At 42.6% G+C, this 13459-nt stretch overlaps 2 protein-coding genes across 4 annotated transcripts in view; both read right to left on the bottom strand.

Moving 5' to 3' along the window:
• The window catches only part of LOC137886815 (E3 ubiquitin-protein ligase RNF43), a 76384-nt gene extending 69314 nt beyond the window's left edge, over positions 1–7070 (bottom strand). For all 3 annotated transcript variants that reach the window (XM_068729452.1, XM_068729453.1, XM_068729454.1), the window contains exon 1: positions 6017–7070. In XM_068729452.1, the coding sequence (XP_068585553.1) occupies positions 6017–6238 (222 nt within the window). In that variant the 5' untranslated portion in view covers positions 6239–7070. The remainder of the gene's footprint in view (positions 1–6016) is intronic.
• A 1292-nt stretch (positions 7071–8362) lies between these two features.
• Positions 8363–11178, bottom strand: hsf5 (heat shock transcription factor family member 5). The gene is made up of 5 exons (XM_068729517.1): positions 10716–11178; positions 10114–10419; positions 9797–9888; positions 9289–9663; positions 8363–9180 (listed from the first exon to the last, which is right to left on the bottom strand). The coding sequence occupies exons 1-5, from the start codon at positions 11173–11175 to the stop codon at positions 9067–9069; spliced, it is 1347 nt and encodes a 448-aa protein (XP_068585618.1). The 5' UTR covers positions 11176–11178; the 3' UTR covers positions 8363–9066.
• Between the last annotated feature and the right edge of the window lie 2281 nt (positions 11179–13459).

Here is a 13459-nt window from a genome sequence, read left to right as displayed (position 1 = left end):
TACGTCAAACGGTTGTTGAAATATGATGCGTTTATTTTGCTTACTTTGTCTCAAAAGCCTGGAAGAGAAGGCAAAGATGCACTATTTCATCTAGTCTGAGTTCTCCAGTGTTTCACAGTACACGTTTTTGCCAGTGACTAACGAATTTGGTTGAAAATCTGATCAGAAAATCAGCTGAATTGTTCCGTCTTTATTTTGAGGACTGTTTCTTTGTGGATTGTCTGTTTGACGATACGTACACAGAATTCTTCCTTCACCTGGGGGAGAATACAAAACATTGCATATGAATCCTACTGCCATGTGGTGCAACATGGTTCTCTGCAAAATCTCTACAAATGTGGCCTTGATCCCTGGGGAAGGGATGGCTTGCCCCCCGAGAGGATCGGTTTCAACCGGAGGTTTGGAGGACAGGTGCTTCACTTGACCTGCACCGACGGGACAAGTTCAGAAAGGGTCTCACCAGATACAGATCTCAGTGGGAATGCCAAAACGCCGAGGTATTCTTAACTGTTTCATCCAACATAAGTGAATTCCGCTGACCCTGAACACACCCTTGCCCCGCCTGGCCCCATGTCAGGTGCGGCGCCATCAAAGGAAAACCAACGCCTGTGTGTGTGTGTGTGTGTGTGTGTGTGTATGCAAGTGTGTGCGTGTGCTCTTTTATAAGTCGGTGGTGACTCACTGCCCTAGATTGTAATGGATGCGTGGCTATACACGATGGCACAACTTAAAAGAGCTGCGCGTTCATTTGCTGCTCCTCCACTGGTGGTTTCTCAGAGGGACACACAATAAAAGTGCTCCAAAAGAAGAGCGAGACAAAGCGTGTATCATTATCATTTCACTTAAGTGTGTGTTTATGTGTGTGTGCACTATTTCAAGTTTTTCCACCGCTTTTGTCTGAGATCAATGAACTAACTGTGTGACTATATGAAAGCACACACACACACACACACACACACACACACACACACACACACACACACACACACACACACACACACACAGTGGTGGAGGAGGATGGGTCCTCACTTTAACGTGAGTTTTTTTTAAATGCTGTTTGTTCCCCTTTTCCTCTCCAACTCGGCCCTGTCTGTGGGTCCAGTAGTAATGCCTTTACCATACTGCATTGAGTGTGTACTTAGTATTTGTGTATTTGTGTGTGTGTGTGTGTGTGTGTGTGTGTGTGTGTGTGTGTGTGTGTGTGTTTGCATGCTCTACATAGATGTGCTACCAAAACAAAACCAAAAAAAACGTGCAATTAAGCATGGGACTGTTTTGCACCCGAGTAGAACGTGACAGTGTGCTGCAGTAACTTTCTCTTGCAATTTAGATGAGGAGAGCGACGAAAAGTAGAAAAGAATGTGTTGTATAACGTCCATGAATTCCAGACCCAGTCTAATGACTTAAAAAGAAGGGGGCCGGCGGGATTAAGAGATTTGCCATGTTTCCCTCTACCTGCCTCTCCCCTTTTTTTATTCTCAGTGCCCCGTCTCGGCGGCCATCTCCTGTGGAAGAGGGTCGACAGGACGGCACTAGCCGCTGCTTCCTGTTCAGTCAGACCCCCCCCCCCACCCGCTCAGGAGGAGAAACCATTAGTCCAGAGCTTTGTCTGAGAGGTCGGACACACGTGGTGGGGGGGGGGGGGGGGCAGAGGCAACATGGAACCGTGGTCTCAGATCACTGGAGGAAGGAGACGATAGGAAAAGCACCAGCTGAAATGACGACCATGTGGAGACACAAAAAAAAAGATATAAGGGAATGTGAATAATCACCGTGTTTCTTATGTGATACGCTGGCTTTAACGTTGGCTGGCTTTAACGTTCGTCTCCGAGTAGCCTTCCTTTTTTATTTTTATTTTTTGAAATCACAGAAAAGACAGCGGTCCTTTCAACAGGCAAAGCTGGGGGGAAATTGTGAGCTTATGGCGATTTCATTCGTACCTTTATGGGACTGCCAGTGTCGCCGAGGGGCAGATAGGACTGATAGGGACGTGGTCCTCCTGCTGTTCACGTCGGGGGCTCATATGGGGGATGTGAACTGGGGCTTGCAGCAAATTCAGGCCTTTTCTACTGCTAAACAAAAAAAAAAGAAGCCACAAGAATTGGACTTCCATGGCCAACTGTGTGGGTTTTTAACCTGGAGGGTGTTCCAGATTCATTAGCAAGCAAACAATCGGAGGTTCCCATGCAAGAACATCTAAGAGTGAGGGCAAAGCACTAAGTATAATGTGAAAAAGTGGCACTGGTCATATATTCAGCCATTTTACTGTCAGGGTTTTCCTTTCTACAGTTCAATTCATCTCCATCCCTGTTGCTACGTGTACAAAGTCTTCCAAACACTTCATGGATTTGGAGTCAAGCCCATGTTCTGATCCCATCCTGATGATTTTCACATTTCTCACAGTTCTCAAACGACAAGGAGTAGAGAGGGCTGATATGAAACCTAAAATAAAACTCCAGGGACCCGGACACACTGCAGGAAAAATTAATAAATATATATTTTCAGATGCATCTATGTTATGCTACATGTACAAAAGCAAAGCTATGCGCAGCAGCACCTTGACATTAAACGGCGAGGAGCCCCGAGGAGCCCTGGACAGGCTGTTATCTCATCCAGGGAGATAGGAAGTATGGACAGGAAATCTAGAGGGAGCGGGGAAATGCGAGGGCCCATATGGGAAGTGCAGTGTAAACAGCCTCCGTTTTTTAATCATCCCGGCTCACGTTCGGAACTGGACGCGCTTTGATGTTCTCCCTCAGCGCCGCCTCCGCCCTCCCGGCCCTCGTTACCTAAACGGGCCGTGTCCTGAAACACGCAGATACCGGCCTGGGACGGTGGAGCCGGGGAGGCACTCAGTACCTTGTGGGACACTGAGGAGGGAGACGGAGGAATGTGAAGTGGTGCAGAGTTAACTGGTGTTCAGTCAATTGCCTGCCCTGCCTTAATTATAGCTGATGTATTTAAGGGAGCTCTCAAAGGTCAATTCAACGTTTTCAAAAGTACAAAGACCCAAAAATACAGCAGAGGATGAAAAGAAAGTCAAGATGGCTTCAAGCTAAGAAAAAAAAAAAAAGGTTGGAGCCCTTATGATGTCCTTTATGGCTCAATGCCCATTGGAGGATAAACTCCAACTCCTTCTCACAACAGAGGACAGTTGACAGTCCTCTCAAGTTCAAAGTTATCCCAGAAGCCTTTGCACTTCTCCTCTGGTCATAATGCAAGCTTCGTTTTGGGAAAGGGTGGTGGGGGGGGGCAAAATTCCTCAGCACTTGTATTTGTCCAAATAGCGCTGGCCGGACCCCAGCCAGTGTTCCAATGAACGTGTTCATTCAGAGGACAGGGCACACGTCCAGGGAGATCACAGTTTAATAGATCAGAGGGAGATGTGTACCAAAGCAAGGTCTCATGACTCTGAGGGGGGAACTGGGGATTCCTTCTGTCCCAGGCACTCAAGAGTTTGGTCCTTACATGTGTTGGCAAACACGATCCACACAGGATCTGATGATTTACGAGAGAACTGACTCCAGGTCTGCCTCTGCAGAACGTACTATCGCCAAAAGGCGCAAGGTATCGGTGTTTGAAGTAGCAGCAAAACAGAGAAAGTTGAGCTTTTGTCAACATTGCAAAACTCTTGCAGGTTTTTAAAAAACAGGATTTCTGTTTAACTTCTAATGCGAAACGCCGCTTTTACTAGAAATCACCTTCCAAAAGGTTACAATTCTAATACCACTGCAAAGCGACCAATAAATATCAGCATGGGGCCAAAATGACAAGTAATAACTGTGGCTTATGAAAAGCGTATGTAATTCTTCAGCGTGGTCCAGAGTTACATCTGGGGAAGCTTCTGAGAGTCCTGAAGTGCAGGAAATGACACTGACTAGAGGACAACTTTGCTTTGAGGTCATGATAATAAACGAACACTGTTTAAAAGGACAGCTCACCCCAAAATCTACAAACACATATTTTTTTTTGTCTTACATGTAGCTCTGTTAATCAGTCCAGATTGTTCTGGTGTAACCTGCCTAGATTCGGAGATATCGGCCACAGGTAAGAGGAAATATATGTCTTTTGGATTTTGGGGTGAACAATCCGTTTAACACAGAGGATCAATTAAAAGAAAGAAAAAGGACAGAGACAGTGTCTGAGGCTGATAATCTATCTATCTGTGGGACTCAACCTCCTTTCCAGCCTTCCTTCCCCCCCCCCCCCCCCATCCACTGGAAGACGAGAACATAAAGCGGGACCGTAAAGCAGCCTGCAGAGCCAATGAGGACCTGTTGGAACAGGCATAAGCTGCAACAAAGAGCATCCTGCAGCATAACACCACCTCTGTGCACTGTGGGAACAGCCTGGAAAGAGGGCCTAAACCTCCCTAGCTCCAAATAGAACCACAAGAAGTTGTCTGAGTAGGGCAAACAACTAAAACTTCACACTTTAAAAAGGAAATCCAGGCAGACAACCCTTCCACAGTCTTGATCACGCTCCGTCCCCCATGTGCTACTTCACAGTGTGTTGCTGAAGCTCTCTGTTGAGACCTACAGGGGGTTAATATCTTTTTGTGTATTTCCTCTACAGCACATTTTGTGTTTGGAACGCTACTAAATACTGCACAAGGTTTTTTATGGGGATGAAAAAATAAATAAAAAGGAAGCTGGAAATCCCAGAGAGCTGGAAGTCTTTGATCTCACCTGCGCTGTGATAAGCATCCATAACCTGTTGTCAACATCCTACACAGACAAATCGGCTTTAACACGGAGTGGTTGTTCAAAAGTGTTTAAAACTGGGGCTTTCTCTGCAGAGGAGCCATGTAAATCCTCATCAATTATGGCTAACTGCATGCATCTGGCTCGCCATTCACAAAACCTCCCACGCCCAGGGAGTGAGAAGAGACAAGATCCTGCAGTACCTCAGATCTGTCGTCCCGTTTCTCCGGAGACGGTAAATAAATTGACACAGTCGAGGCTTAAAAGGCCCCGGGAGGCTTAATCCACTCCTGAATCCCAAACATGCACACTGAATAGAACGCATACTTTACGTTTGCTTTGCATTTTCTAAATGGTAAAAAAACAAAACTTTAACAACAAAAAAAAACTTTAACTTTTGCTTCAATTATAGGTTTTGCATGAGTCTAAACATGATTTGCCGAGTTGTATAACAGTCTTCGACCACACCTTGATATTAAAAATGTTGGAAGAGCATTATATGCCAGGAATAGTTAGTGCAAAACAAAGCTGTCATCTTTGAAAAGGCACACACACATAAAAAAAAAGGTTGGCAGCCTCAACCAAACCCACAGTTAAGTCAAAAAATAGACTGAACAAGCTAACCTCAACAACACCTGCATGCCATCAAGTGCACTGCAAACGATGGTCACTACAGTCATTTCGATTGGTGTACAGCAACAAGTTCAGGTGTTAACATCATGTTGTTTATCAGCACAGTGCATGCTGGGTAATCTGCTTTCTGAGGTCAGAGAAACACGTGGGGCCAACAGTCACTCCACAGAGGGATTGATTCACTTAAAGATACATTTTCAAATCAATGCCTTTTTTATATCTTAACCTCTTTTTAATATGTCAATATTTTATACGTTTTAACAATATTTTTTTCATACATATTCAAGTTCAGTAGTCTCTAAATGACTATTGTTTGTACAGATGCAACAGCAGTACAATCTACCATAAACAAAGTGTTCAATGGGAGACTCCATTAGGACAAAATGGTAACCAGAGCAACAGACCATTGTAATGCCCAAAGGATGCCATGTGACAAGGCTGTCCGTCAAGACCGCATATTCCCACTCATCCACATTGCTTAAGTGTCTGTGAGCAAGGCATTGCATTCCTGACCACTTTGAGGGCGCTATACACTCGCAGGAGAGCCAGTAGAAACTGTGACACAGCTGCGCCACTATGACAACAGGTGCCCACCTGCTGTGACCCGGTCCAGCAGGCTATATGTTTTGGAGGTGAATGAGTGCGCAAGCTCTTGTGAAGATGCTCTCGTGACGCCTTACCTGCATTAGTTTCCCCTCCGCGTAGCCGGCACTTCCTCCCACGAACAACCCCTCCAGAGTGATGGTTTTCCCCGTCGGCTCGTGGTTCAGCAGTGTCACCTTGATGACCGCTCGGAGGACCGGCCGCTCGGACTCCAGGCCCGGCTGGCCCAGCACCACCTGCAGGGCCGCCATGAGCAGCCACGGCCAGAGCCCGGCCAGGCGCCGCTGCGGGACGGTCATGGCCTCGGCTGTAGCGGCGGTGCCCGGCCGCACATGGTGGACTTCAAAGCAGGCGAGCACCGCAGAGAGACGGGCGAAGAGAATATTTAATATATGTATGTATATAGGACACGTCCCGCTTATTCTTCCTGCCTCGACGACAAAACGCTAAACGGATACAATCCAAACTTTTAAAGCCGGAGGACTGCCATCATAACTTGCGCGTGAACGTCCCAAAACTTCCATTCAGCACCGGGAGTTAATATTCAAACTCTGCCCGTTGTAGGAAAAAGCCTATCCGTCCGGTGAGTGCCCACATGGAACAAAGCGCGTTGTTACAGGGGAGGAAAAAAAAACCTTTCCGAGATGCAATAAGCTCGAATGAACTTTTATCCAGTGTCATTAATGTGGGTGGCGAAGAGACTGCACGCTCAGAAGAAACCGCGGAGACACGCCGTGTTGTGCGGGAGCTTGAAGTGTGCCTTGACTTCCAGCAGCCGGGTCTTCACCAAATGACACAACAAACGTCCTCATTTGTAGCGTGTTTCTCGGTCTCGTTGAGCTGCTGTATCCTCTTCTGTCTCTCTCGCTCTCCCAGAATAAGGGCAGGTCCTTCTTCATCCGTATCCAAACTGATATTAATATGACAGTGTGTACGCCGTTCGCTGTACCTTGCACATCACACTTTTTCACGAACAAACACGAGTTGACACAAAAAGAAACAGTATCAAAAGACCGCACATCCCCGTGGGCCGCTAAATTTACTGGATTATTTCACACAAAAAAATAAAGGCAAAGGGCGACAACTTGAACTTCAAAGGCTGGGTTACAGGTTGCCGCCGGAAAGTTATAAGGCATGTTGACAGCCAGCAGTGCCAAAAAGTTGGGATATATATATATATATATATATATATATATATATATATATATATATATATATATATACATATATATATATATATATATATATATACACTTTTACAACCAAAGAGTTGCCAAAAATACTCCTCAAAGAAGTTGTTAAATTCAGCCGCTCTATCTAATTATTAACCAAAGCAAATGGACCGTTGCCTTACTTCACTTATAACTTGGTAATTCTACTGAGTCCAAAGCGACTTCCCTAACAGACCCATCTACTTAGTTTCTACGTCGGTCTTCATTTAAACCAGCTCGCTGTGGGGAAAAAAAACGCACACTCACACTCACACATACACAGGCATTCCCCTGAGTTTAGTGCCTCCGCTGCACTGTAAAAAATTAGATACGATCCTCCTGGGAACACCCGAGGGGAAAATTATTTGTTTATCAAAATCCATCAACGATTACAGTGTAGAAACACTGCAAAAAGTACGCAGTAAAAGTGGTCCAAACTCCTTGTGAGCTCCATATGAAGTTGATAAGGCGGAGAGACACCGTGTAGTTATGACACCGTCCCAAAAGTCTCCCTCCCGGACTGTCTCTCGCTCCCCTGGGATCTTATTGACACTCTCTCTACCTGCTCACTGTCCTGCTGCCTTCACGTGCTGTCGGAGAGTGGGACTTTATTGAAACGATGCACGTGTACGACCAGATGTGTTTGGGGAGAAGGCTGCATTTTTGTCACCTGGGTTCTTTAAAATGAAAAAAGAGACAGTGTAAACAAATGTAGGTACATTAAGTTAGAATTATAATGCCACTAGTTTAATTACAGTAAAGTGACGACGGGTATTTACTCCCATTTGCATGCAATGTGATGTCAATTTGTAGTCTTTGATAATAATCAGCTTTCAAATACCACAGATGTCACGGGATTCCTTTTCAACCCCAAACACTTGCGTGTTACAGAATTTAAAAATAGTTAATGTAATAATAAAAAAGGAGTTTCCGAGCAGCACCTGAAGGCCACATTGCAGACTGAGGGCGGGGCAGCCGCACAGTCGTAACGGTGATTAAAACCGAGGAAGTGGCTCCCTCTAGTGGTCACAAAGACACCACAGCACACAGGCGTCAACAATAGATGATGAAACACAAGTACACAACACACCATCCGGCTGAATTATCGAAAACACATTTCTCTTTAATTATTAGATTTTTACACACTTGCTTTTAAAAACATGCCAAGTTATACATTTGAACAACCTTTGAAGTGATGCAGCAAAAAATAAAAAGGTTGGGAAATGCAACCATCACAAAGCAAACAAGCACTAGTAGATTTAACAATTATATTTTAAAGCAATTCATTCAATATTTTTTGTCCCCCATTACATCAGTTTGTTACAACTTGCTTATGACAAACGCTACCAATTATGCTATTAAAAGCAGACAGTAAGTCAAACATCTGTACACTAAAATAAGGTCAGGCTGAGTTAGCCCTACTGCAGCAAATCTGTATAAATTATACTTTAAATAATTCTTTAAAAGCATCTCATTTTAGATGCTACTGTATTAAAAATGTAGAGGTAAAAATATAAAGTATATTTTTTAAATTGTACTGTGGTACAAGTAATTCTAAACAAACAATATAAATAGGTCTCTGAGTGTCACTTAAATTATTTCATTTTCCAAAGTCACTTCCAATAAAGAAACAGATGTACAACATAGAACTAATTTTACAATTCCTTCAAAAAAAAGATTTAAATTTGAACACATCCACAAAATTTTGCACAACAAAGAATCATTAAAAATGGAGAATAAAGTCTGATAATAGTGAGAATTTAGGATCACATCCTGCAGTGAATCAAGACTCTCTGTCACATGCCAATCAAATCAACCAGTTGACATCAAAACGAGAAATAAAACCAAATGTCAGTAAACTTGTGTTCAAATTTGAAATGCCTTTCCTTCCACTAGCTTCATTCTGACAGCGCTCCCTAAATGTTCAATAATATCTTAGGTGCCCTTCCTGTGCTTGTGCTTGTGTCCTCCAGAGTGTCTTCAACCCCGACATCTATATCCTCAGTGTCCTTTGCATCATCATTGGTAACCTTGCCCGAGCACAGAGGAAACATCAGAAAATGTAAATTTATTCTGCAAGGTTGTTACACATCCTCTAGTAAATATAAATACCCTATCAAATGTAAGAAATACATTACCTTGACTATGGCATCTTCGGGCATGTGCTCACGTGATGAAATCACAGATTCCTCCTGCTGTTTGAATGTGAGTAGATCAGCACTGCCTCTCACAGACACCACAGTGGGTCTAGGGGACCAATGGTTGGCTTTCATGGCGCTGACAGGGTTGTCATATGGCTCAGTTTTAATGGAGAGCGGCAGTGACACGGGGCCCGGCTTCACCGGGGTCACAAATCTAAACAGGCTGCTATTGGCCGGAGTTTGCATCACCTCCTCTGCAAACTGGTAAATTGTGTCCCAGTTAATGTCACATTTTTTCACCTCCTGGTGTTCCGTGTTCTTTGAGTCCAGGTTGTGGTCCACATGAGACAACACATTCACAGGACAGCCTGCCTAAAACAGTGACATAAAAATAAATGCTCTAGACACAATACGTGTTCACCAAACTCCATCCTCCTTGACCAATTACAGCTCTGGTGTAAGTTATTGATTACATGACAGGGCGAATACAGTCAAATTCACCTACCTGGTAATAACTGTGAGTCGGGTAGGACCCTTTCTGAAGCCCTCTACCTGCCATCTGTGATGCCACGAGGTTCGGATGGTAGCACTGGTAAACTTCAAGAAGAAACAAATTATATTATTTGAGATTATAAAATGCAGGATTCAAGTTTGGTGTTTTTTTGTTCATTCCTAATTTAAAAAAATAATTTATTTAACACACAAATTTGTATATTTTAGTATATTACAAGTATATTGAGGCTGGAAAAAAAAATCTCTTCGTAAAGTGAATTAAATAGTGTGGTTTATAACTCCTAACAGGTTAACTCATGTCATGCTCACATGGCATATAGTAGCCAGGCTGATTATAAGTGAAATTTGGATTTCCGTGGTTTGAGTTGGCCATTAAACTCTGCTGAATGAGCATAGCATTGGAGCTGGAGGCCGCTTCGGCATAGTGCTGGCTCAAAGTCACGGGTATCCCTTTGTCTGCAGCAAAGACAGTAGGCGAAAGAGCTGCACCGAGACCCCTCGTCAGGAACCACGGTGGGACTGGGGTTCCATTGTGAGCTGCCACGGCCGGAGCTTTGTTTGGAGGGTAAGGATGAGTCCACTTCCGATGAGTGGGGCTCAGCAGTGAATAATCGACTGCAGCAACAGGAAGAAGCAAAGCATGACAACAACCTGTTAGACGGCCACAGTGAAACGTAAAAAGCACTGGATTGTTGAGTTAAAATGGCAATTTAGATGTTCGTATCATAGTTATTCACAGTGAATTTCAATGTTGGGGTTTATGGACCCTTTTCAGTCAAGAAAGGATTAAGAAAATCTTTATTTTGCAGCACTGTTTACTGTAACACTACAGGGGAACTTGTGTGACCATTACATTGGGTTTTCACTATCTAAAGCTACCTCCCCACTGACAGTTATGCGGTGACACTTGCCTCTTTGACCATCTTTATCTCCGCCATCACAGCCCCCACTGCATCGGAGGTTTCGGCTATTCACCTCCAGACCAGCTTGTATCTTAGCCTTGTTGAGGACAGTCAGTCTCCTCAGACTCGCAACAAGTTCGGGGTGGTCCCGCTTGAAGTTTGGGTGGTAGAAATAGCGATACTGCACGTCGTCGTATGTCCCGGATTTCTTGAAACCGTACAGATTGAGATTACGGACAAAGCTCGAGAAGTTGGCCGTTTTGAAGGCATCGGCGTTGTCAGAGGCGCTGCTGCTGTTTCTAGGAGACAGGACCTGTTGCTCGACGAGTGTCTGATCAATAACGAGGACCAGTCCATCTTTGTCCCAGCAGATGGCTTTATTTAGCGGGTTGTTCACCAGACGCCATAGCTTGGCAGGGAAGTTAGTAGAGTTGATGCTCTCGGTGAGGCAAAAGTCACCCACATCCATGCTTGTGCCTGTAGAATTGGATAAAAAGAGGTAAAGTTAGTGAAGCCTCATCTGAATAACAGGCCAAGCGTCATCAGTTTACGTTAAATAGGTTGAAGTTAGTGTGGGTTTGGTGGTCAATCTTAGTTAGAAAGCTAAGTTACTTCATAACAATATAATTAACTGGTAACGTTAATAAAGTAGCATTCAGGGAGCTTTTTGTCTAACTAACATAACTATGTCCCGGTTCGGACAGTTTTCGTTAATGCTAACGATACATGTCCCAGGTTCGACCAGTTAAGCTAACGTTACACGTTATGAAGTTAATTAACTTAACGTTAATTGGACTTTCGTAACATTCATGTTTCAAACTCCCCATACTGACACACATTAACTATTTAACTTTAAAACAACTTGACTTCTAACGTCATTAATAATCTCAATTTCTAAAATGCTAATAAATGCTAAACTAATAAAATGCTGAACACAAGACCTGAAACTGCTAACTTTTAGTGTTTGTGCTAACGTTACTGGTAAGCTAAGTTAGCATTAGCTAATAAGTTAGCTAACGTTAGCTCCCCAATTAAATTAAACTGCTCTGTATTTTAAATTATCTTTTGCACAGTCAGGTTCGAGTAAAGTCGCATAAAATGATGTCGACATAGTGTTGTATTTCTGGGGGGTCATGACACACCAAGACAAAACTCTATGATAGGTGAACTGAGACTTTACCTGGCTCTGCAAACATGTCTCCCTCCGGATCTCACAACCGTTGAAAAGTCCTGAACCGTTGAAGCTGTTGGAGTTTTAACGTTCTTCGGTAATAAAGAGCTTGAGAGGACAGTTTATGACTTGCATCGTGTGATGCAGGTTTGTGTGTTCATTAGAACAAATCTTACTCCTAGATAAGTTCAAGTCCCGCATTCTAAATATTACTTAGGTGTACAGAAGTATTAGCTGTATAATACACGTATCAAAAGTAAACGTGACCCTTATGCAGACTTGTCCCTTCTGATGTTTATTATATATTTTTACATTAAATAATTTGCGTATACTACTGACAGAGTATGGAAGTGCTTGCAGCTGTTTTTTGGGGTATTTTCACAAACATCACCTTTTCAAAGATATAAGACGCTTTGGATGAATATTTGTTACTTTGTAAAGTCGTATCAATCGCTGTCAAACAAATGCAGTCGAGTAAAAAGTAGTTTCACTCTGAAATGTAGTCACGTAACATCAACAAACGATTATAAAATTAAAATTCAAGTATAGCACAATTGTGCTATACTTGAATAAGTAACGTTACTTTAGTAACAATAAGGTAGCTAAACCTTCTCATGATATTGATATATAATGTGGATAGATGGATGGATAGATTGATATTCATGTGTCAAAATATAGTAAAAGCAAACTGTGCGCCATTGAAATTTTATTTGGATAGTATCGTTGAATTGTATGAAAGATCTCAGTATTGATCCCACATTTTCCATAAAAAAATAATAGCTAATGCTAGTGACAGGTGATATAACAACACATTATTGACAATAATAATAATAAAGAAAACTAAATGAAAACAGACAATGTAAGAACAGTTAATTTAAAAAGAATATAGTTATATAGTTTTTAAAAAAGCAGACAGAGGGAGACATTTTGTGAATGTTGGTCGTGGAGTAACCAATTTAATTTAATAGAAAAGTAAAGATTAGTATGGAATGTCTGATCCAGAGGAAAACTTTTTGTACAAAAATTGTGAGTGTGGATCAAAGGGCTCTATCATGGAGATAATCACTGCAGCATTATCAACAGTCAAGGGAATACACAGGATCTTAAAATGTAGCCCATGACTAACAGGGACCCAGTGAGTCCAAATGCTTGAATCTGTTTGGATTACAGTTAGGTATATGATTTATTTATTTATTTATTTTTTTAAGTATCCAGATGGTCTTTATTTAGAGATACAAAAAGTAAGTATCCTTCCACTTCTCGGTTTATCCATCCATAATAAGTATTTTCTTTTGCATTTAAACATCTAATATTTTAGTATAATCAAAACGTTTTCACTGTTCTGGATCCCGATGGTTGAAATGGTTGAAATACATGTATGCATGACCAAATACATCAGTCAACGTTTAGTATTTGCATGCCACGTTTCAGGACATAGTGGAGCTAATATACTGTATGTGATTATGCATAACAACTCAAAAAATAATCGCTGTAACTGAAATAATTGTTTTATATAATGGAGATATAACGATTTTTACACAGGCGCACAATATGGACCCCTCTGCTGGGTTAACAAAGCCCC

Source organism: Cebidichthys violaceus, unplaced genomic scaffold, assembly GCF_023349555.1.
Source record: "Cebidichthys violaceus isolate CVI_PGR_0920_01 unplaced genomic scaffold, fCebVio1.0.p SCAF_46, whole genome shotgun sequence".
NCBI classification, from domain to species: domain Eukaryota; kingdom Metazoa; phylum Chordata; class Actinopteri; order Perciformes; family Stichaeidae; genus Cebidichthys; species Cebidichthys violaceus.
This window is presented reverse-complemented; position numbering and strand designations above follow the sequence as displayed.